At 40.0% G+C, this 26,154-nt stretch overlaps 1 protein-coding gene across 1 annotated transcript in view; it reads right to left on the bottom strand.

Moving 5' to 3' along the window:
* Nucleotides 1-25,707, bottom strand: part of tsc22d1 (TSC22 domain family, member 1) — a 44,629-nt gene extending 18,922 nt beyond the window's left edge. The window contains exon 1 of the mRNA XM_084725396.1: nucleotides 22,340-25,707. Coding sequence (XP_084581522.1) covers nucleotides 22,340-25,014 — 2,675 coding nt within the window. The 5' untranslated portion in view covers nucleotides 25,015-25,707. The remainder of the gene's footprint in view (nucleotides 1-22,339) is intronic.
* Between the last annotated feature and the right edge of the window lie 447 nt (nucleotides 25,708-26,154).

Below are 26,154 nucleotides of genomic sequence, written 5' to 3'. Positions count from 1 at the left end.
ACAATCGGCAGGTTTCTCCGCCAAATCAGTACAAGCAGTGGGTGGATGCACTATACAGTTGTGTTTGGCAGACAAGATTAACAGCGTGAGCAGGAGTGTTTCTATTTGTGAGCTGAAGACATGCACATTAACCAATGGTCTCCTTGATCTAGTCTGCCTAAAAACAACTTAACACAGCATCAGTCAGCTTATTACAAGGTGTCCAATATGATTCTACCATTTTAATTGTTAAGTGTTAAGTGTAAAGGTGTCACAATTCTTCAAATCCACAATTCAATTTGACTTGATTTGTTTGAGTTTTCACTTTAACCTTTTTAGCAACAAGCTATGTTTACAGTACGTTAGCCTTTAGCATTTAGCCACCGCAAATGTCATGGAAAATAACTGGTAATACAGCAGTGCAGCTGTCTCAGACTGTTGCTACTTTTACTCAGTTGGAAGTGTTTTCATTCTTACATACACGGTTTTCATACTGGTTATTGCAAGTTTATTATTAATCCCTGATCTGCTTCAAACACACAGTCTCCTACTTCCATAGACGATTCCGTTTACCGTTTTTCTTTTCCAGGAGTGGAGGCGGTGCTTTGGCTCCAGCTGCACATTTTACTATCTTACACGTGTAGTTATTGTTCCACCATGTTTTTGTCTTCCTTTGGAATTTAACAGCAGACTACAGCACTTGTTGGCGTATGTGCTGTGTCAGGCATCTCAGGTACCTTGGGTAACAGTAAAAAAAAAAAAAAATCATCTTGTTCCCAAAATTTTGGCATTTTGGTTCTCACGACATCCCAACACAACAGTTCAGCTGCTGCACTGATGACAGATGTTAATGGAAAGATATCACTATGAATATGCAAAACTCACATATATTGCTATAAAGTGGCAAAAATTGCAAGCTCCCTGTATTCCATTGACATGTTTTTTCATTTTTTGACATTATCTGTGGGTTATACAGCTCTAAAAATCCCCCATCTCCTCAACTGATTTGCACTGCTCCATCCTAATCTGGACTGGGTCCCTGAAACGGATTGAAGGGTCAGGGTGTGGCAGGATTGATCAGTCATTGACTGCTACCATCCATCTTAGTCTGTTGTCTTTAGTAACTGCAGGCCAACAGAATCCATATTTATTACTTTTTTAATGCAAACAGTGCTACCAAATATACAATCATACAAACATATATTTCATAGAGAAAAACAATAAATTGATTACTTGAAAAGAACCATGATCCTGTTTTGCTTTCTTTGTGTTTTAGATCAGCTGTTGAAACAGGTCAGGGAGAGTTCATCAAATCAATAATTTGAAACAATTAGGCTACAAGCCCTGACCCACTTCCCTGCCTTCACATTTGTGTGCGCGAGTGCATGTGCGTGTGCATGCAAGATTACAAGTGAAGAGAGGAGGACAGAACAGTGAGTGGATTAACTAATGATGACTCCACCGTCAGGGCATAAATCTCTGACGCCAGCAGAGCTATCATGAGCACAGCTTAGCCACAAACAAACAAACTGTTGTTTCCTGCACAGCTTTACAGCCAGAAGGACCAAAATGGACCATCATCACGACACTCACACTCAGATAAACTTTCTCTGGGATATTTCTGTTCATTTATTCTGGATGTTTGAATTTTCTGTCTATGTGTCATTGCATGTAAATACTGAAGCCAGGTTAAAGGTCATATGGCAACTAGGTGGACCCTTTGTAAGGTAATGTCATAGTGACACTTAGATTCACAAACACCATCCTTAATGACTCCGATATATCCGAATTTACGTCAGGACTATCTGGTCACTGCTTTTTGAGCTGGTGAATGAAGAAGGACTTTTGAAAAAAGTGGTATGAAATGTGGCAAGAAATGCCAACAACTGACAGAACTTGTCCATCAACACATACTGTATTATAAGCACACGCAGAAAGAGTAACTGCAGACCACACCGCCATCTTCTGGTGACAAATCAGAATTCAACTCAACAGTCTCCTGTAACTCCTGTGAAAAACTAAAAGTAGACCTACATTTTGTTTGCGGTGCTTTCTGAAAGTTGCCTCAAGTAGACATTAATATTAAACTGGGACCTCCTTACACAGGATGCAGACTTGTGCTCTTCCTTTACTCATATCTGAAATAGCAGTTATTCAAAACAACAATCAAAACTTGCATCATGTGAGTCAAAATAAAAATAATAGAGTCTTACCTGTTACAGCAAAAGGGGAGGCCAGAGAGAGAGACATGAAAGACAGAAAAAAGAAAAACAGATTAATGACAATTTGCCAGAGGGGTCAGAAAGTAACAAGCTTTTATTCTTTGAGTATCACTAAAAACATTTGATGAATGAATTATTAATAAAGATGGACATTTATTGGGAATGGAAATTAGGAGCCAAAATCCAATTTACTACTAAATATATGTAGTTAAACAAACTGATGAGATTCCCAGTTCACCAAAACCTCACAAATAACCTTAAGAATACATTAAAATTCCAGTAAAACATACTGACATTAAAGTAGCCACACTATGTCAGAATATTTGTTTTAACAGTTGAGGCAGAGCCAAGCAGTTTTCTACTTTATTTCTATTAAGCTATATTTAAACAAAGGAGTACACATAAAAAATGCTGACTGGATCACAGACCAGCCCTGTGAGGCAACATGCTCCATCATGTATCTATATTCAGAATTCACAAGGCAAACACTCACATGGCCTCCTCTGATGCCTTTGAAAATCTATATATGCTCACAGTGCTGCTTACTCAACACACAGAAGATGCATTGAGACTTCAGAGACGTAGGTTGGTATGCACTGCCATCTGGTGGCAAATACTAGCACCAACACATGCCTTCCTACTGACTAAACTTACACAAAAGAGCTGAATAGCCCTTCTGTTTAATTCCTGCTAAGTGTTCAATTTCTGCCTGAACACCACCAATTAATCCCAAAATCTACACCCAATGTCTTTTTTGTGCCTTGCTGATCAGAGAAATGTCTGACAAGTCACAAAATTTCAGACACAACGAGCAAGCTGAGTCACTCACTGCTTTTCTTTGAACACAAAACCTCACTAAGACTGCAAGCTTTCATCTCTGTTATCAGACAAAAGGAGTTTGATAAATCAGAAAAGTATAAAAACCCTCAGGGTTACCAACTGCCATTAACATGACAAACAAACAAAGAAGGAATGAGAACTCTAACACGACACATTTTTCATTTCAAAATTGGTTGGTCCATAAAATGTCAAAATGGTGAAAAAAGTCAACCAGAAGCACAAGATGACGTCCTCAAATGTCTTGTTTTGTCCACAAGTCAAAGACATTTACTGTCATACAGGACCTAAGAATAGAAAATACTTACATTCAAGAAGCTGGAATCAGAGAATTTTTAAACTTTTACCCTGAAAAAAATTACTCAGTTGACTCTGATGCATCCATTATCAAAGTTGGCGATTAATATAAGAATTGATTTATCATTGCAGCTCTAGTTTTGATAATCAATTAATCATTTTGACTCATTTTTTTTTTGGTTTTTTTAATGTCCAAAGTCTCTGATTTCAGTTTCGCATAAGTGAATTTTTGCAGCTTTTTTTCACCATTTTCTGACATGTTACAGACTAAACAACTAATCGATTAATCAAGAAAGTAATCAACAGACTAGTCAACAATGAAAATAATTGTTAGTCGCATCCCTAATAGTATTATGTTACCAAATAATTGCCAGATGATTGTGACTCCACATGTTGGAGATTATTTTGGCTGCACCGGCTGTCTGCTCCAAACACCACAAAGAAGACTGCTGGTGTGATCAATGTCTTTTTAGAAATCTTTTATTTAAGAGAACAGGCTTGAAAAAATAGGCTCCATGTTGCCTTTTCTTTTTTCTGGATCTGGAAATTGCCAAATTCAAAACCCATACCTTTCCATACTGTCTTTCTGCATGAGCAACAACCATGACAAAACATTTTTCTGGTTCTACAGCAGAGGTTAACCTGCGGATCATACTGTTAACAGTCCTCTGCTCAATAAATGTGTCTAATGAGAGTACAGATGCTCAATAACATTGCACAATATTTCCCTTAATAAGCCCTGCTGGAGTAGGTGGTTACAGTATGTTTGCAAACCAAAGGTCATAACTCTAACTCTACTGCAAAAAAAAATTCCTATTAAGATTCTGTACTGTGTATATTTGAGAGCAGCATAATGTGAGTTCAGGTCCTCAGTGTCACTGTGGGAAAAGAACATTGCCTTCTTTTCGCAGCAAGATTAATCTTTCCTTTCAGCACATAAACAACATCAATATCTATCGTCACAACACCAATGCAATACAGCAACCAAGCAATAAAGATGAGCATTCAGCTTGTTCTCAAGGACAATTTTCTCAAAACATTATTTAGGGGTATGACACTGCACCACTAATTGGTCTGTCTGTTCCTCAGTAAGGATTTGGGGGTTGTGTGTCATGATCTCACTTTAAAGCACAATCTGTAATTGGATGCAGTGAAAACACACTACTTCAAATTACAGTCAGGTGCACAAAAGTAAGTATGCAAGTAAAGTAAGTGTGAAACCTGATGCTTAATTTCTCTTTAGCTGAGGGAAGGTCAACTTTTGTCAACTATTGTCACTTATACAATTATACAGGGTACAATGTGCTATGAGATTCAGTCTCTGCATTTAACCTATCCTAGTTTTAGGATCACGGATAAAGTTAAAGAAACAGTTAAGTTTACAGTTAAAGAAAAACCTTAAGGCATTTACTGCATTGAAAGAGATTTTACAGCAGTAAAGTTCTACTGTTCCCATGGAGACTGTCTGCTTGCACTGGCACTTGTTATACATGTTATCATCCAAAAATATAATGACAACCTGTCTGTTCTGGCCAAAAAAAAAAAAAAAAAAAACTACATACAAAAATGAATTAGAATCATAAAATCAGCCATGTTACGGTTAAGTTAGAGTCAGAGGTAGCTTTTTTATCACTTTATTGCAGGTTTGCATGTTACAAGTTATCAAATTTTTCAGTCGTCCTGCCACTTTTAACAGTTTTTTGTTTTGTTTTTTTACATTTTCTTTACATTTTGTCATGTTTTAGCTAACTGCTTTCTGTGAATGGATTGCAGCACTGCTTCCAAGTTCCTTTCATCCTAAAATCTACACCAGTGGTTTCATAACATCTCACATTGCCATTTATGTGCCCTTAACTTCTCCTACGACTGCTTTGTGACCTGAATAACTCTCACATGACTGATTCTCAAGTCTCAGATGTTGAAGCACATGAAAGCACCAGAAAATGAGTGCATAGACCTTTTCAAACCCATTCATTTTCAACTGCAGCACCACACATTAAAAATGTCATGTTAATAATTACGGTGATGGGCTGCCTATAAACATACAAGCCTCGAGAACTGAAATGTTGATTTTTATGGCTTAGTAATTAAAACAAAAAAACAAAAAACAAGGACACAGTGGCTACATTAAAGATTCCCAATAAAATATTAAAAATACCACAAACATTATGATCAGATTGGCAAAATGGCTAATAAGATTCAAAGTTAACTGGCCAAGAAGCTCAGCAAGAACAGTAATACCAGGTCCAAGTAGGTTAAAAATTAAATTTACTTTCTTCCTGTAACAGGCAACTTACGAGTCCGGCTATCCCTGCATGCACTGAGCTGACAATGGACCACTACTGGAAAACACATATACTTGGTCAGTTCTCCAGTCAGTAACTGACAAGTGTGCTGGCTTAAGACTTCTCACTTTCCCAGTCGGGCAAGTCAGTCACAAATCTACTTGCCCAAAGTAATTTTTTACTTGCCCTTACACAAACTGTATCATTTATAAGCCATTATCAAGTATCATCAATGGCTAAAGCTAATTGTCATGTTTAATCTGGGGCTGAAATGTCTATAAAATGTCAAAAAAAATTCAAAGATATTCAGTTTAATATGATGATATATGAAGAAAAGCAGGATATCTTTCATATGTGAGAGTCTGAAAACAGAATTTTAAACCATTCTGCATGAAAAATGACTTCAAAATTATTTTAAAGATACAACGAGGAACTTACTAAGGAGTATTATGTCGATTTTTGAGGCCCCCTGAGGACAAAAGGGGGCAGGCTTTCCACCATAATGTCCACAAAATGTTACTGAAAATATAAAGTGATCAAAATAAAAATCTCCCCTGCTGCCTTTTAACTGGCTAACATACTACTCTCTGTAAATTTGCCTCGGAAAATGTAAACACAGACTCGATTAATCTGACTTCACAAAGAACCCAACCAGTTATAACTAAATAGAAATTGCCAATCTTCTCGCTGATGGTCTTGTTAGTTTACGTAAGTCATATACAGGCATCAGTATTAAACTGAGATGGTTTCATAAGCAGTTAAAAGACAGAACAGAGATTCTGATTTTGTCTCCAGTGTATTAATTTGTGGCACTCTGCTTCACCCTCCTACCTCCCAGCATCAAGGCTACCATGCTTGAAAGGGAGCATTCACAGCAGTGGTTCTTCAGCACTCTGCCACAGCCATTTAAGCAGTCAATGTTAAAAGATATACGGTGCTTTCGAGTCTAAAACCCTGACTCATCAGACCCACATGCATACATATGATGAGCCTGGTGTATGTGAGAAGTTCACAGCTTGCCAGCCAGCAGGGGGTAGTACAGCACTGTTAACAGAGCTGAAAATGGTTTGCAGGCAGAGTATAGCTGGCATTAATGCTACAGTTTCTGTGCCAATAGAGACCAAAGGAAATGCATTAGGTGTGTTATGCTAAGAGCAAATTAATTAATAGCATATTTTGAGCAACTTTTGGTTTCTGGTAACTCTAAATAGAAGTGAGTGAGCTGGACTGCAAACAGCAATGAACATACACAGTCTGCTTTATAACAGTATTCAAAAACTATAATCTATCAACAGCATCATTCCTTCAAAATGTTTTGATACAGATTTAAAAATAAAAAGTTGTATAAATGCAATACTACTTTTCAGTGGGGGCAAATCTATTTGGGTGGGCTAACTAAATAAATTCAATAAATGGGAAGCAATGAGTTCAGTACACAAGCATTAAAGTGCCAGACACACACATGATGAAGAGTGTCTGTGCTTTATTCATGCTAATAGCAGCTGGCTAGACTATTGAGGGGGAAAGGATATAAAAAAACAAAAAAAACTTCACCCCCCTCCCTCCAGCAGCCTTCCTCATTCAGCCACAGAGCATAGAGAAGAGGATTAGCTCACACAAAGCAAGAATGAATATCAAACCCTATGGGAAAAGACACTCGCTGGAAAGAGCTCTCACGTCATCACAGCTGAGCAGAAAGACTGAAAGTATCAGACTCCAGTGACTTGAGCAAACCGGGCATATGAACAGTGACACTTCATGACGATCATCCATTGCACTGACTGGTTCTAATATTTCGACAGGAAATCTCAATTGGATGGAGCATTTTTGAACAGAGCCAGACTGGCCGGTTCCCCCGGCTTACAGTCTGTCTGCTGAGCTGGGTGAACCCTGTTCCAGGTCAAGCTTCACAGGCAGGACACGGATATTGATCTTCTCATTTCACTCTCTGAAATAATTAAAACTTCTTTCAAAGCAGAAAGCTTTAAATGACAATTTGTTGCAAGATCAAATCACAGACCAACATTTGCCTGCTGGTATTCATCCTTATAAACGTCTTTACAGTTAGCAGACCAAGGTTCAATTAGTGCCTTGACAAAGATAATGTCATCCTTTTTTTTACATGACATACCTTGATTCTAGTGCCGAAACATTGGTCATTTAATCTGCAACTATTTTGATTATAAATCACTAAATTTTATCATGTCTTTTTATCAAAAACTACAAAAATGTATTCCTTATGGCCTCTCACATGTGACCATTTGGTGTTTTTCTCAGCCTCTACTGTGCTGAATGGAATATCTTCAGACAACCAATAATTTAAATACAACACCTTGACTATGACCTAACAACTGATCAAGTAAAAGAATCAGACTAATCAATAATGAGCATAATAGTTTCTTACAATCCTAGCATTATATCCAGTGAATAATATATAACACAGATCAGGGAGCTGTAGACAAGTCGTAATTGCTGCACACGGGACATTCATCATAAATAAAGGATGTTAATGATAATTTAACTGATTAAAATGATAATTTCTCAATAGTCATGAAATGGCAGTAACTGCACCTCATTTGACATTGTGTCTGGTGGAGCCATTTGTTGAATAAGGAAACTTAAAATTACACTTAAAATGAGAAAAAAAAACAAAAGCCAAAAATGAGGGGAAAAAATATCATTTTTGCATTTATTAATTATTAATGATGAATCAATTAATGCGCTGTTAGCATTTTCATCTATCAGTTAAGGAAAATGCAAAAATTTGATAGGATCTCAGGATCTGGAGACAGCATAAATATTGCTATTTGACATACAGTTATAAATGAGGTTAGTTTGAATAGTTTGGTGGACAGTATGAAGACACCGTTTAGCTAATCTGTTCAGCCCATCGGCACCGAGAGCACAGATATGAATTTAAGTAGTGAATTATCTTTATTAGTTATTTTTCTTCTGTGCTATCCTAGGATAACCTTGGCAGATTTTACCCCCGTAAGGCTGAAAAACAAATACAATGGACCAAACTGAGAGAGAAATGGAACAAACGATGTGAAAGACACAGAGAAGAAAAGCCGATAGCAAAGTCATCCACTGCATTCTCTCTATTTGTGTGAGTGTGTGTGTGTGTGTGTGTGTGTGTGTGTGTGTGTGTGTGTGTGTGTGTGTGTGTGTGTGTGTGTGTGTGTGTGTGTGTGTGTGTGTGTGTGTGTGTGTGTGTGATTCCTGGAGCTGACTGGACAGTGTTCTGGCCACAGGAATGCCGGCCATGATTCAGCACATTGCCTGCATGTTTAGGGGGATGACAGTGGCAGCCCACTAAAGCCTAAAAATAAAAATGCGTGGCTGAACATGAAACCTTTATCAAGACCATTTCATTGTGTCATACATCACACAAAGATTATTAAGATTAAGATGCCACACATGGCGGAGATGACAGGAAGTCTCAATTACCTCCTGTAGCCTTCTTCAACTTTCTGTTCAATAAGATAGTCTCTCCCTCCAACAAATGCAGTTAAATACATCTATGAATCAGTGCTGTCACACACAAGGCATCTTGAGATTGTCAGTGGGCAGCTAACAACATGCTAACAACAACCATTTCTTAAGAAAAATGGATTACAGCAGAAGACATTTAGCGTCGGATTTATTTTACCACGTCTAACGTAGTAAGACATGTAGTTCAAGACTAGACTACAAGGCTTCTGAAAGAGCAGCAGCAGAGCTGATGTTGTAAGGGTGCAACGCTAGCATTAGTATTAGCTTAACATCAGCCTTTCCTGCTCAGTTTACTTCAGGGCGACGGTCTTCAGGTTTCCAGCAGCTGGGATACAGATGAGACTTTTCTTGGTCATAAGAAGTTGAAGCATTTATTAACTGACACACTGTAACCTGAACTGAACATTTACTGCCAGATTGACAACTTACTGCTTAGTTTAAGTTTCTGCTCCACTATTAAAGCTCCATCACTCAGTCTGCTACTTGCTCTCCCTCACGCACTGCCGTGTACCTTAAAGGAGCTACACTACACTTTAACAGTATGCTTTAATAAGGTTATTAAGCCAGCTGTGGTAATTTGACATCCTGCGGGAATATGTTGCTTTGTCACCATGGTAAGAAAAAGTCCAAACTGTCACAGTCCGAGTGTTACAACAATATAGTAGCTCCACCAAGTGTCTTCTAATTACACCTGTTTTAACTTGTCAAACCCCATGTTAACGAGTAGGAACTTTTATCGCTTGAGTCATGGATGTTTCAATCTTTGTACCAGAGTTAAGAACAAAAATGTGTCCACACACCTGCCGTCTTTTTTAAAGAAAATAGATGCCTACTATATTCCTTCAGGAGGTCTCTGTTTTCATGAAGATAATTTTTTTTTTTTTTTAAATAACATACTAAACAGAAAAAAGCTGGACATCTCTATATTTGAGAGACTGAAATATGTAATTTCTGCCATTTTTACATGAAACATGATGGCACAAAGGTGGAGACGGAGTGAAAAAAAAATACTGGGATAACTGCAGATTCTGCCTTTGATAGGGTGGGACGATTCATTGACACGGATTATGAAAATATGTCAATTTGCATATCTTTCATCGAAGCATCCCTATGAACTGCTGCGCCCGGACAAAGCATGGATTTTCCCATAGATCAAGCTGCAGAGAGCAACACTCGTCACGATCATCTAAAGTGTGGGAGTATTTTAGACAGAGGTGCAACACTTTGTCTCTCTTTAACTCCACAAACTGGACATGACTTATCACAGCAGGACAGCTGCTCCTCACGAGCGCTGGAAGTGAAGCACCGAGCGCCCTGCCCTCCTCCTGCAGTGATTAGTTATTACATAACATTCATCATAGCTCCTGCTGAATTTCAGGTTCAGAATTTTTCTGATCAGGCATCAACACAGAGTCCATTAAACAGGGTAAAAATTAGACTTTAAAATAAGCCACCATTATCATTATTCTAATGTGTCTATTTTTCAGGATTATGATTGAATAAAATATTGAAATATACATGAGACAATATGTATTTTAGGTAAATTAATTATGTACTCCAATAATAAAAAATCATTAGATTAATCAATAAATTAATCAAAAGATTAATCGTTTAAAAAATAGTCTTTAGGCACAGCCCTAGCCTTTGAAGTTGAAAGCTCATTTTGATCAATTTTCAATATCATATTGTAATTGTGACTCCTTTAATGACTATCACAAAAAAACAAAAAAAAAACAATTAAGAGGCAAACACTGAACCTCATGAACCCAGAAACACAGCCAGAGTGGAGTGTGATGAAATGAACGGCCTATATAGGACTCGTAATGCCGAACCAGCCATTAAAATTAATTATATTGTGATGTGACAACCAAAGAGACTCTATAGTGTCTACAGTCTTTTTACTTTGGTGCGCTACAGACCCCATCAGTGGAAAGACAATGAACAAACAAACAAATGAATAACATTTGGAGCAGAAGTCTTACTGCCTCTGCTTGTATTGCACAGGTACTAAAAAGAAACAACATGAAAACAGCAGGAGCAGTTTTTCAACAAGGTTAGACTATCACAACACTCTGTATGTGTGTGTGTGTGTGTGTGTGTGTGTGTGTGTGTGTGTGTGTGTGTGTGTGTGTGTGTGTGTGTGTGTGTGTGTGTTCAGGGGTGGGAGGGCAATTTTCTCATAGATGAAAGGCAGGCTAAAAACACAATCCATTATCATCCATTACAAGCCATTAGTTTTCCCACCGCACTCTTAAGTGAAACAATCCTGTTTATTGATGGAAAAATAAACCATCAGAAAGAAGGAGGAGGCAGAGACAAATGAAATCAATGACGCATCTGCACGAAGCATACAAATAAGCGAGGGACAAAGACACGGAGTGATTTATAGAGAGAGATGCACATGTGAGTGGTCTGTATTAACCTGTGCTTCATCAATATACAGTAAACTGCTCAGCATCTTCTTGTTTAGTTCCATTCTGCCATTCATGCTTTCACCGCTTGGCTTAGAAAGACATAGTAAATATTCAGTAGTGTGTAGTGAGAGCTCCCTCCCTCTCCTCGCTCATACACAGCATGTTGCTGCTCTGCTGTGTTCTGGTGTTCTCTGGCTTGGTCTGTGTGGTAGGAATGGGGGAGGTGTCAGCAGCATAACAAACAACAAATGCTGTTTACTTTTAGTGATGTGCAACTGTGTGGACAAACCAGAGCGCCATATAAAAAGGCAACAGATCAACACGGCCACAATATTGGTGCATTTGCGACACAAAATAACTGTGACTGAGTGTGAGCTGTCTGTCAGGACATCAGTAAACAACTCTCACTGCTTAAAAGAGCACAACACCCATCCAGTCTTGGTACCTGTGTGCACATTAAATCCATGGCTCTTTTCCAGCTCAAATTTGGTAAAATGATCAAGAAAATGTGGCTAAAAACAAAATCTCACTATTTGTAAGGCTTGATAAAATGATTTTACATGAGGATTGCTCTGATCAGGGAATAATTTGGATTCAGCTTCATTTAATAAATGCCTTTATTGGGGACTGACTTATCAAATTCACCACCAACTATTTTGATAATAGATTAATCATTTGAGCACTTTTTTTTTTTTAAGAAAAAAAGTCAAAATTCTCTGATTCCAGCTTCTTAAATGCCTTCGATCCAAATACAGGTGTGCCTTGAGATTCTGGCTTGCCCTTTGGCTTTGAAAACCGCTGGTATAACCAAAGCCCATACAAAACCATCTACAGAGCACACTGACACAGTGAGGCAACACAATGGCAGGATTTGTCAGAGCCGAAAGAGTGATGCACAACTTTGCTCAGTCTGGTTCCATCTGGTCCAGTCTGCTGTGCCCTCAGTGTTCTCAACGAGCTTCAGTAGACCCGACAACGTTGGGTTAGGTCAGGTTGGGTCACTTCCTCTGTGTGTTGTGAATTTTGGGGATCTCGTTGATCTCCACACAATGACCAACCAGCCCAGCACACACTGGGTCTCTGCACTGCCAGGGGGAAGATTACATTCAAAACAGACAGCAGCAGAGATAGCCATCATGCTGCCAGCCAGCCAGCCTACATTCCCCTGAGCCTTCACACATTCAAATACACACACAGCTAGGCTGTGAAAAAAAAAATGCAGTATCCTCATTCATTTCAGTAAGACCATTGCAAAGCAGAGGCTTTGATATAAGGCTTCAAAAACAGTTGTACCTGGCTCAGCTTTTGCCAAAATGTATCATCATTGGCACCGCTTTGGTTAGTCAAATACATGCTAGTTTATATTCATGTTCACTGAAGGAACACGTCCTCACCTACACAACCCCAAGTGTTTTTTTGTTTTTTTTTTAACAAAAGGCTGTGACAACCGCTTTAACTTTTAATAGTCAACATGATGCTGATCTTGACTGTTTACATGTGAGAATAGCATAAAAAAAGAAATAACATATCTGTAGATCTGGCAAACACACAGACCTCCATGTAATGTAACCATACAGAAGTAAAAACAAATAAGTGTCAACAGGCAATGTTTTGTGGTGATCACGTAGATTAGTTTTTTGTTCTAACTACCAACTTATGTTAGTTTTGCAATTCAAGTATCAAGTATTATTTAGTTATGTTTTCAGATAAGCAGTCCGTTACGGTTACAATTTTACAACATTTCTGCCACTGCAACAACTACCACTACTACTATACAGGTCATAGTGAGGCATCAGTATTAAATAGAGACTGTTTCATAACCAGTTAAAGTCTCCTTGTAGTATGTTTAAGTGAAAAAAATCATAACGCCGCTTTTTGCTTTAGAACTTGAGGGCAGAATAAGAAGCTGGAGAGAAAAATATGTTGATATAAAAAAAGAAGGACCACTACAATGTCCTATTTATCCAGTGCAGCAATACAATGACTGGGTCACATAATATGGAAGCTACTGAAAAAAAGTGCAATATTTTCTATTCAATAATTACGCACAATTGCACATTACCAATAAAAATAGGAGTGCTTCATGAGACCAATTAAATATAATTTTTTAATCACAATTTCACTAATATGGACAAGTCAGCACAAAGGTGACTTGAGGCCTATGTTTTTGTAGTTTTTTTTTTTATAAATGCACCCCACTTTACCATATACCGTATCAGAAACAACTTTACATCAGACATCACCACAACACAAAAATTAATAACTTTAAAATGAGGTGGAGTCAAGATGGAGTCAAGGTTCTATCCATCCACCCATCCAACACCAGCAGGTATTTGATAATAATCTGTCCCTTTAAAAAAATACAAGAAATGTTCCTTAGCATTTAAACTTAAATTTTGTTTAGGAATTGACAGTCATTTTGTTTCATTTCATGAGGTATAGGAGATTGTATCAGCGTGCTCTACCCAACTTCACATGAAGACAAACACAGGCAGTGGCCCATTTGCTGCATGTCATTCCCCTTCTCTCTACCCCCCTTCCTGTCATATCTTCAGCTGTCCCTATCCAAATAAAGGTAAAAGCCCAAAAAATAATCTTTAAAAGCATATCATTATCACAGAATACACAAAATTGTAGTGATATTATTTTAGGGCCATATTGTTCACCCATACTATGTGCTAAAGTTAATGCAAACTCTAACTTCTGACCACCACATAGGTCTTACCAAACAAAGCCGGCTAATTTTGCTAACCAGACTGACATTACCACTCGTCAAAACACTGTCTTTAGTCTGAAGGTTTGAAACAAGAACTAAACTTCAGGACATCAGCTTACACACAGTCTAACTGCACAAAACCACATCCTGACATACAGTCATTCATGTAGTAAGCTGCTTATGACCACATTAGAATACCTGCTCTCACATTAGTTGTATTTTGCTCACACCATTAAACGTTTGACACCCTTTTCTAATGAATGGTCTATAAACCCAAGCAGTCTGCCCACACACACACACAAGAACAGACCACCCACTCATCTTGAACATATTCCATTAATGACTTGTCAGTGCAGATAGAGCAAAGGCACCATTGACAACCTCCCTCATTCAAATAATCTCTCACACATAGACATATACACATGCACTGACACTCTAAAGAGACCATGGCATTTTACAGCCAAGCCTAGGGTGCTGGTTTATGACAACAGGGTCATCCCACACATTAAAACCTGAAATATGTTGACAGGAGCCACCCAGCAGACCACTGACATGGCTCACAGACGCCCAGCCAGAACAGGCTTGTAAATACATTCCTACCACATAGAGAACAAATAAGCTTTTATGAGAGAGACTGGCTCCTCTGCAATTAGTACACAAAGGAAGAACATCCCAGGTCTTAGAAATGCTCCCATTTAAGTGACTTTAAAAGGTGCAATCAGTTATTCTTTACTGCCTCTTTGCACAAAATGACCCTCATTTTCAGCAGGAAAATGAAAGTAATCAATACCAGTCATCCCTATATTAGCACAATGAGATTTAGGGCAATAATTCAGTAATATTAGACGTCTGCTTTGAGTCCAAATTAAATTGTGATGATATGAAGATGCAGCATTATCATTTTACAATATTCTGTTGTCCAAAATAATCTAAAAAGAAAATAAGAAAGCACAAAACTTTTGAAGCCAACCCGAAATAGAGTTAATTAATTTAAAATGTGAGTGACAGAGATATCAAGTTTTCTTAATAAGCAGTTTTTGTTGGTAATGGTTCAATGTCCCAGGTTCCCTGAACTGCCCACGATGCAGTTGGTTAAGTTACTCTCTACTGAACACAAGTCAACACTGGTGCAATGTTTTGAGTTTGCAAGCTCAAAACAGTTTCGAAAACTTCCACAGATTTTAATCAACGCATCGCTTTAATCTCTGTCTCTCTCTAATCAGATTGTGTGAAGTGTGAAATCTAGATTCTCAGTACTCCCCATTTTTCTCCCAAGAACTGAACCCGAAAATCACAGCAAAGTTGGTCTACAAGTAAAATTTATCACTCTCCGTCAGTCAAATTTGAGAGGGCTCCCGACTGTGATCATATTTTGAGAATGTGCAAGTTAAACTTTTATGTAGTCACGTTTGTGTGAGTGGACCAATCTGGGAGAAACATCATCCTGCAGAGCGAATGAGCCTCCAGACACAGCGGTTCAAGACTGACAGTTTTATACATACATAAGCGAGTTGTGACTACTGTTGAAATTGTAGTTTAGCTCCTTTTAGGAACAAGTCAGTGAGTAGTATGTGCACATAGCAAGTGTGTGACTGAGTAAGTGGCAGAAAGTGATGTGAATGCGAGCGGAGCAGAGGAAACTGTTAGGGGTCAAGTTGTCTAGGGGCAGTAAATATACAGCAGGGTTTGACATTTACCATGGCCCGATAAAATTAATCTGTGGCCACCAAATATTCCATGTCAGGGGCCTCCTGTGGCCATTCTGTGAGCCTTCATCAACACAACGTAACACTTCCACAAACATTCTAATTCCTTCACACCATTTAGTTCAACATTGCACCAAAACTGACAAGTACTCGTCGCCAGATAGCTACCGATATGTCAGGGTGACTGAAGTCCAGGTTTACTAACCCAACTGAAACTGCAATCCTTTCAGAAGAACCAGAAACATGTAAGGTGGACTATGAAAAAACAGAATGGCAACAAAATGTGTCTATTTTGGCCAACAAAGTTAGGAGCTTTGTGGCCCACGGGACCAGTGCTCGAAAATATGAGTGTCTATAATTGCTGTAAAGTTCACCCATGAATAAACAATACAGCTGCTCAGTGCCCAAAATATTATTGCGTCTTCCTTCCTGGCTGCTGGGTAATAGTAAAGGGGGGTTAGCCACAAAGTCAGCATTGGAAAAAAAAAGTCTCCCCTGTGCTTCCCAACCACAGTCTAAAAGCTGCAGGAGGAACAGTCAACACTACATTATACCCAGAGCCATGCAGAAAAAATGGTTAGGGTTAACCTTTTCCCTTCTCCCATGCTAATTTGACTTTTAATGCTAGCGTTTTGATAGCCTTCCCTAGAGGGTAACCTAATGTTTGTAACCTAATGTTAGTTTGCTTCCTACCTTCAATGTCTAAGATCAGCGTATCCTTACTAACACCCTGCAATAGCTAGGGGTAGCTAGCTAGCTTCAGCATGAATACATTAATCTTATCAATGCTAATGTTATAATGGCAAAGATTTCATTAATTCACTATTACATACGAATGAAAAAGTTCTTAAGAGTTAGATTTCAGTGGGTGGACTTTTTCTGTGGCATCTATATATATTAGCATTCAAGGTCTCAGATTAATACAGTGCTGTACTAAAAAACAGGGGTGCAACCATCACGTGCTGGTTCAACCAACTAAGAAAGTTGGAAAAGTTAAGTCTGTTACTAAGAGCCCTGTTCTATTATCTGTTTTTATTCATTTATTAATGCACAGATGATTGCTGTTAACAATAAGGAACAATGCACATTCACTGTCATGAGTCAGAAACTGATATGGAAATGTTTAAAACCAAAACCAAAAGCTAGAATAATTACAACTTATGTCCCGCCCCCCACCCGCATTGCAAATTGTTATGTAGGTATTAGGTAAGGAGGTAGGAGTAATACTGAACAAAACAGAAGCACAGTTACTGAGAAGTAGGTTGATCTCAACAATAGATGGGCTAATCAGCTGCCGAAAAGCTCTTTGGATACTCAGTCTGGTCTCATTCATGTTGAGCACAAGGCTGTCTGGAAATCAACACATTCTGGATTAGTTATTGTTTTTTCACTTGATGAAACACGTTGCTTATTCAAATGTATGCTCAATTTACTCAGTCTGAGAATAGACTACATAACAAATTGAATTATCAGCAGATGATCAAATATTAAATGACTTGAATCTGGGGGAAAAGCTTGATGCCTGTGAGTTTGGGTCAGCTGATTAACTCTGGGTTTGCGCCACATTTTTTGTCAATGGAGGTTAATTTGTTAAGAATGAGAGAGAAATAGCCAGCTCCAATTTCAGCCTCCATTAGCAGGGAAACACAGACTTCAGCAGGCACTGTCAACTACTGCACTTGTGTGACAGCAGGTAAACTAGTGAGAAATGAACTGTGAGCCTAATTCACCAAGACAATCTTCTCATTTGTACCAAGGGCTTTGGTTTCACCCAAATGCTACTTATCATCAAAGACAATAATCCACCTGATCCCCATAGATTTCACATTCCTCAGAGTTAAATGTCATGTGATAACAGTAGCCATCCTTCGGTATCCATCTAACTGGCCCATAAAGACAGACTGAAACAAAACATCATTAAATGTGTGTTACATCCCCAGTAATGAAAACCAATCCTGTAATCAGCTCATCTTGCCGTCTCCTCTCTACCTGTTTATCATTAGATCTCACTCAGGTATGCAAAACATCTTAAAAAGCTTATGTAATAACATTTTCAGAAGTCAGGAAAGGTGGCTTAAGATTGCAAGAAAGTTGAGCAATTTCCTGTTGCTGTAAGGTGATTAAAATTTCCCTGTGACTTGAAAATCAGTTCTTAAAACTCAGTGTTTATTTAAGGGACATTCCTCAGGACATTCAGCTTATAAATCACAGGCAAATTGTAATGACTGGAGACTAGTGACAAGAGAGGTGGAGGAAAAGGAGCGAGAGAGAGACAGATTAAAAAATCAATAAGCTTTTAGTGAAGGAAAAGGACTATTGAGCTACACTTTTCATGTCAACAAGTAAACTAACATCTCTTTGTGAGTTCACTGAAAAAGATATTAGAAAGAGTTTTTTTCTGAAGTCTTGCTTTCAGAGATGGACTGTAAAACAATACTAAATATTGTCTGCAATATTTTGTTTTATCTGCAGAATTAGACAGTTTAGTTTATTTCTATCATATCTGCTCAGGATGCACCAATATCAGCATCACTCTGACACTATCCTCATACACTCATTCTCATAAAACTACTCCGATAAACCACACACGATACCACATTCTTTAAAGTAGTCATTCAACACAAGCAATTTGATACAATATCTAAAGAACCAACACAACTCAGAGTTCAACGAGTTTGCTAATGTTTACCTTCTTTTCTTGGTCATAATTATTAGCGAGATACACATTGTTGTTGACTTCATCCACTAATGACTGCAGCAACTTTGGCAACTGTCCATAAAACTGTTTAACAGTCAATGTAAAACTGAAACAAACTCAGAGAGTGCACCTGTAGACGGTGGCTGCTGTCACATAAGTCCCGACGGGTGTAAACTAGCTCAATGCCTTGGCTAATTAATCCAAAGACAAAGAAAAAAAAACACTGCTGTCATCAATCTATAACCCTCTTTTCTTGGGTGACAGCATTTTCTGGTCCCTCTGGCTGCGGGTAATAAGTGGGCTATAACTTCTCTTTGTATATTCTTCTTTATTCTCCAGTTAATCTTTACCAAAATGGCCTGACGGGTGCACTGCACCCAACAATGGCAGGTAGGAGCTAATGAACTTCTAGGCAAGGGGGACACTAAGAAGCAACTTAAATACTACATGTGTAAAATTAATGAAACATAACACATGTGACATCAGGGACCAGTTTCACAAATATATTTTAGACTAGCCTGTAGAGTTAGACTCGTCTTAATGCTGTTCATCGATTAGTCTGTTGCTTTTCACAAAAATAAAGACTGACTAACGGTAAGCCACAAAAATTAGACACCTTATCCCAAGGCTGACTCAGACTTAAGAACCATGTTACCATGGAAACAATCGGTGCCGCCGCATATGTAACAGCAAACTTAATTCTGCAAGTCCATATTAATTAGGAGTGGAAAGAAAAAAGTATCAGTTCTCTTCTTTTTACAATTCCTGAACCAAGTTTTTAGCTGCTGAATCAATTTTTATATGCAGTATATAAAAATAACTAATGTTTAATCCTTTAGCTTGATGCTAACATATAATAAAAGTCCCACTGACATGCTACAATAAATCATATTTTCAAATCACAATACTTGTAGAATTGCAAAACGTAAGAGTCAAAATACATAACGTATCTGCACCCAAATATTGTGATTGTATAAAATCAGGAGCTAAGTGTATTACCCATGCCCTAACAATAATATTGTGGAAATATTCCTATTAAAATATGTAATGTACACAGTAAATTGCACAGCTTAATGAGGAACACAGAATTAGAAAAGTTACTTAATATAAATAACTTAAACATGTAATGTGTACAATACTGGTTACATTTGGAAAGTGAGGAACATCTGATGAAAATAAATAATGTTTTAAAGCCATTGTAAAAACTGTAATGGCATTATTAAGTGCTTGTATCTGTACTCAGCATCAGCAAGTGCCCAAATGTGTGTACTTGTAGTCGGCCTGACTGTTTAAATACTGTAATAATAATTGTACAGCCTTTGCCTTGATTCCTGCTTTTAAACAACAAATGTGCTGAGGGAGTGCGCACAGCGAACTGTGCACCCAGCAGAAATTGTGCCCTGTAAGGCAGATGGTCAGGATTCAAGCAAGGAGGCCAGCTAGGTATAAAATGTCGAATCACTGCAGCCACTTGATAAAGACAGGAGACGTCACATCCAGCTGAGCCCTGCACTGTGTCCCACTGACAGGGGACAGACAGACTGTGGCAGCCTGGCCACTGTCTGCTGGCTATCTAGGAAAACAATAACACTTTTCTTCCCTCTCACAGCTGCCACAGCAACCAGTGAAATCATCCAGCTTTAAACAGACTCTGAATGCTAAGTTGGGCTACAAACACCCATTTACCAGGAGGCATCTCTCAATGATCTATGTTGACTCCAGACTGGTGCTGAAATGTTCATCACATGTGCATGTGTTGCAGTTTTTCTCCACTGCATACAAACAAAATGTGTAACTACTGAAAACATGAAGTTCGTGTATCAACAAGACTCCAGAGTGCTTAAGTCTAAGAACAAAAAACATCCTAAAATCACATTTTGCAAATGTCTAAGTAGGGCTGGGCAATATGTTGATATTATATTGATACTGTGACATGAAACAACATCTTTTTAGATTTTGAACATTGTTACATTGTTATATCATGATGTAAGTGTTGTCTTTTCCTGGTTTTAAAGGCTGTATTATAGTTAAATGCAGTAATTTTATACTCTAGCTGTTGTATTATCTGCATTTGCCCACTTAGTCATTATATCCACATACTGGTTATTATTTATAAAAAATCTTGAGTTAATATTACAATATTTTTGCACAACTCTATAAAAAAAAAAAATTATATTGAGCTACTACTTTATTGCGATTTGCGCCGCAACTAACGATTATTTTCATTGTCAGTTAATCTCTCAGTCATTTTCTTGATTAATCAATTAGTTGTTTGGTCTGTAAAATGTCAGAAAATGGTGAAAAAAGTCTGAGATTATATCTTTAAATGTCTTGTTTTGTCCACAACCCAAAAGACATTCAGGTTACTGTCACAGAGAACTGGAAAAAAAAACTGAAAATATAACATTTTAAGAAGCTGAATCTGATAATTTTTATATTTTTTATTTAAAAAGAAATAGTCAAACCTAGCAATAGATTATCAAAATTAAATGGTTTTAAAGTTTACAACTAATCAATCATTGCAGTCAATTGTGATATTTGGTTTTGTCCCATGGCCCAGCCCTATTATATACTGTTGAGTAGTTTCATCGACAGCAATGCAATATATTGTATAAGATCATCATGTTTGCACAATTTGGGAATTTACAGTATTGTAGAGAAAATGTGCCTCTTGAGATATATATTGTATATTTCAGCATGGCCTAAAATTATAGCCATTATTTATAAGCCATTTTGCTCAACCTGCAACTCACATCACCTGACACACACTGTTCAAAATGCCACACCCCCCACACACATTACATCTCACCTGTCTAAGCTCAATTGGCAGTCATGTATCAGAGCATAAAGAGGCCTGAGATGACCTCTGCTGTGTTGGGGAAAAAATAGAGCAGCATGGAGAACAGAGAGGAAGAGGGAGACTGAAAGCAAAAGGAGGGAGAGGAAGGCAAGCCAATATTTCTAATGAAACCTTGTGTACAGATTTCATCATTGCATCTCCAGAAAGACAGTCTAAATATTTTCTTACATGCTATTCTGTTTCTCATTTTGTGAGTTTTGCCAAAATAGGCAACTTCTGTGCCTCTGAACTCAATGAAAAATGCTGCAATATCAACTATACTGTAAGTTTACAGTGTGACTGGGAAGTTCGGTTTCAAGTTTAGGCCTCATTGAATAGACAAATGTGGACTTTATCTTATGCTGATACAATGAATGCATCAATGCAATATTTATATGATTCATCACAGTATTGTATTACAATATGGCAACAGTCTTTATATTGTACCACAAAATTGCAAACCATTTTGGGACCCAAACCCCTAAACTTTACAGTAAAAATGTTCTAACTTGAGTTTGTAATATGGCCTCATGAAACCAAACATATATGAACAGTATTTTAATGGTAGTGTTTTAAATTGATCACACCAGTGTATGAATTGATGATCTGGAAGATATTAATTTGATAACTTTAAATTATTTTGGTGGAAAGAATCAGTCCTGGGAAGAGAGAACATGGTTTTGAGTGCAATGTTTTGCAAGAGATTTGTGGCATTTTGACAATTATTTTCAATTTTGTGAAAATGATCCATAGTTTCAGGAGACATGTTTAAACAACTGGGAAAAACTATACAACACATGTCAGTATTTAAATAAATATAAAGTCAAAAGTAAGAAAATAGAGTCTCTTACCCATCCTCCTCTCCATCAACAGTCTTGAGACCAGTTGATGCAGTTAAGGCACTGGCGGCGGTGGCGTTGGCCTCAGCTTCTTGACCCTGACTGGCGCTGGACCCAGATCCAGCCTCCCCTCCGGACAGCTTGGGCAGCCCCAACAGAGCTGACTGGTGCTGAAGGAGCAGCCGCTGGGCGTCCTGCAGCTGGGTGGTGGTGAAGGTGGGCAGACTAGCATAAAGGGCACTGGCCTGGGCAGCATGGGCCAGGGCCTGGGCACTGCTGTGGTCCTGGGACAAGCTGACACAAGACGGCTGGCTCTGAGGAACTCCCTGTGGGGGCATCCTCCCACTATTCCCAGTGTTGTGGGCTTGGGGCTGAGCCTGGGGGTCGCTCTGAGGGTTGGGAGGAGGCACACTTGGTGCAGACACTTGGTTCTGGTGGACTGTCGTAGGCAGCTGGGTGCCCAGGCCCGGATTTTGGATTTGCGTTGGGAGTGACTGTGGCTTCTGCTGCTGCTGGCAATCCAGATGGCTGGGGTGGCTCTGAGGCTGCTGGCCAAGACCTGGTACTCCTATATGAGAGGGCATACTGGAGGTGGCAGCCTGAAGGGAAGAAGGCTGCTGGGACTGTGTGTGAAGGAGTGCCTGTGGCTGCTGCAGGGTCCCCATCATCTGACATGCTCCATTAGCTGGCCCAGAAGGAGCTGATCCAGCTTGGTTGGACAGAGGTTGAGAAGTAGCAGCAGCCTGGGGGATTCCTTGGTGTGCCTGGGTGTACTCAGGTGGCCTCACTTGCACTGGGGCTGCTTGGGGGGTAGCAGATGGCTGCTGTGGCAGGGTGGCATAGCCCATCTTCTGTTGCTGTACCCCCACTAGGCCCTGTGTGGAGCCTGTGGATTGATTAGCAACTGCCTGGGCGTAGGTGAGCTGCTGCTGGTGCACAGCAGGCGTAGGGAGTCCAATCGTGGTCTGGTGGCCTGACATGGGAGCAGGCTGATGAATGTTTGTGGGAGCCGAGGGGGCCACAGTAGTCTTCACATGTGAATGGGTAATATCCTGGGGGTGCATGTGAGCTTGGGTTTGGGACACTCCCATGCTTAAGCCACTGGGGAGGATTCCTTGAAAGCCCTGAGGAGGGGAGGCATAATCCTGGGCCTGCTGGGGTACTTGGGCTCCCCCAGCTTCTCCACTGCACACACTTTCAGTATAATGGCTCAATGTACTCATAGTGCTACTCACAGAACTACCACTTGTGCTTTCCCTCTCTGAGGCCCCAGTAAAGCTCTCAGAGACAAACTGACGCATGCTGAGAGACCCAGTATCAGATGCAGAGGAGCTGGGAGCAGACGCCGGGGTCTCCTTGTCATAGAATTCAGTGCATGTCCATCTGCCCTTCTTAAAGGGCTCAGAACTAGAGTCCAGCTTCACCACCCTGAAGCGAGAGCTGGTGGTGGCCACCGTGGGGGCTGGAGTGGATGGTACAGGGGCTGTGGCCACAGCTGTGACAGGGGCACTGACAGGCTGCAGCACAGCAGATCTTCCCTGGATCCCACTGGAGAGCCCCATCCCTCCAGAGGCACTGACAGCAGCAGCAGCAGCAGCAGTAGTGGTAGTAGTCATAGTGATGTTAGTGTTGATGTTTTGGTGTTGCTGGATCATGCCGACATTAGTGGTTGTTATAAGGTTACCACCTCCACCTCCGCTACCCCCACTGTTGCTTATCACATTGAGAGGAAAGCCACCACTGCTACTGCTAGCATTCGTGCTGATCCCCCCTCTCACAGGCACGTTGGCAGAGCTCAACATATTCACATTACTAACACTGCTGGTCTGGGGATTAACTATGCTAACTGTAGTGCCCGTAGCAGAGCTGTGCATTCCAGGGACAGATCCCGGGGCCACAACCCCCACAGGCTGAGCGACAATACTCGGAGGGGCAGCCTGGGAAACATTCTCTTGAGGGACCCCCGCATTAGAAGGCATTTTCTGGGTGACACAAGGTAAAGCTCCAGGGGTGTTCCCAGGCCCAGACGACAGAGGGTAGACCTGGGCATGGTTAGGATGATGAGGATGGTGATGGTGTACAGTCCCGTTGACCATGGCTCCGCCGCCTCCGTGCTGTTGAGCCTGGCTCAGGGCATGGGGGTGAGAAGGCTGGTTGGGAGAGACAGCTCCAGGGGTCTCTGCATCATGGAAATTATTCAGTGTCTCTTCTGAGGAGCTTCTCTCAGCGCCCACTACATCATTCGCTCGGGAGAGGGAGACATCCAGGATTTCAGAAGAAGAGAGATCCTCTGTGTGGGACTCATCCAGGTCGTCATAGCTCTCTGTATCCTCTGCAATACTGTTGTTGGTACTCACAGATATTTGCGCCGGAGTCACACTTGTGATCTGGAAACCACTCTTCTTTTTTATCTGAGCCCCAGCCGACTGTGTGGGCTGGGGCTGGGAATGCAGATTGAGGCTGTGGGGTGGAATATGATGGGGACCCGGGGAGGATGAACCAGCAGGGGGTTGGCCCTGAATCAACAGGGAAGGTTGATAATCATCGGTCGGGACGTGGCTGTTATTGACCACCGGGTTGGCCGGTGTTGAGCCGCTGCCTGTGCTGCTACCCCTCCTGTGAAAGACAGCCGGGTGCGCCATCTTTCTAACACTGCCAGAGTCTCCTGCAGGGTCCGGATGATGCATTTCGAGAGGATCCGGGGGGTAGTTGCTCTCTGACAGTATGTAATAACGTTGCAGTTCGTTAACGGCGCCGTCTTGACAAAACTACGGTCAACACGATGAAAAATAAATATTTAAATCAGCTCTCAAATATCAGGCAAAGTTGTGCCGATATTTACAGCCTCTCATACACGATTCTCCGGTGACAGTTAGCGAGGCAGAAGAGGCTATGCTGAGTAGCTAGCGAGCTAACGTCAGCTGATGCCAGTTGTAATTCGCCGGCAAACCACCACTGTTATCCGTCTGAGCCTTTGTTAAACACAAGCTAACATTTTGTGCCTTTCTCTAATGAGAAGCTACGCTGTAACGGCCACTCGTGCTGAGTACGTTAGCGTTACACTGGATGCTAGCCTGACAGAGGAGTAACGTCAGCTAGCTAGCTGCCAGTCTCCATCACCGGCTAGCTAAACACAGACTGTAGTGAGAGTCGATTTAGCTGCTGAATTTGTTCAAAAAGGAAAGAAAATTAAAAGAAGCGACCTTTCATCCGGTTCACGGTGACGTAAAAGCGAATACAATCACTTTAAAGGATTAATCCATTCCACCGAGTCCTCGTTTTCGTCTTGGTTTTGCTGTATCACTGGTCCTCCCCAGCGGTAGACTAGCCTCCCGCACCGCTGCTGTGGCTGTGTGCTGTGACGGGACTGAAGGGGAGGGGTGCTCCGTAATATGGCGACCGCGCATGGTCTCTGCTGCCAGACATAAAGCAGTCTGGGAGAGGCGGTGACGAAGCCAACATCAACATCACCGGAAAATACCGAAAAGAGCCGAACAGAGGAGAGGAGAGGCGCTCCCTCAAAACACCAGCTAGGACATTATCATCATCATCATCATCATCATCATCATCATCATCATCATCATCAGATAGATAGATAGATAGATAGATAGATAGATAGATAGATAGTTGCAAATGCAGATTGGTTTTATTTGTTTGTTTACAGGCAGCATGTTCTGTACATTTGACCTTTATTTAAATTCAGTTTTAAAATATACATATATTTTGCATTTTTTATAGTTTGTTTGGAAAATAGTTTGTTAGTTTGTTTGTTAAACTTAATATATCCTGCCTCCATTACATGTTTTTGCCACAAGTGATTGATAACC

Source organism: Lutjanus erythropterus, chromosome 8 (genome assembly GCF_056507025.1).
Source record: "Lutjanus erythropterus isolate fLutEry1 chromosome 8, fLutEry1.hap2, whole genome shotgun sequence".
NCBI classification, from domain to species: Eukaryota; Metazoa; Chordata; class Actinopteri; order Lutjaniformes; family Lutjanidae; genus Lutjanus; species Lutjanus erythropterus.
This window is presented reverse-complemented; position numbering and strand designations above follow the sequence as displayed.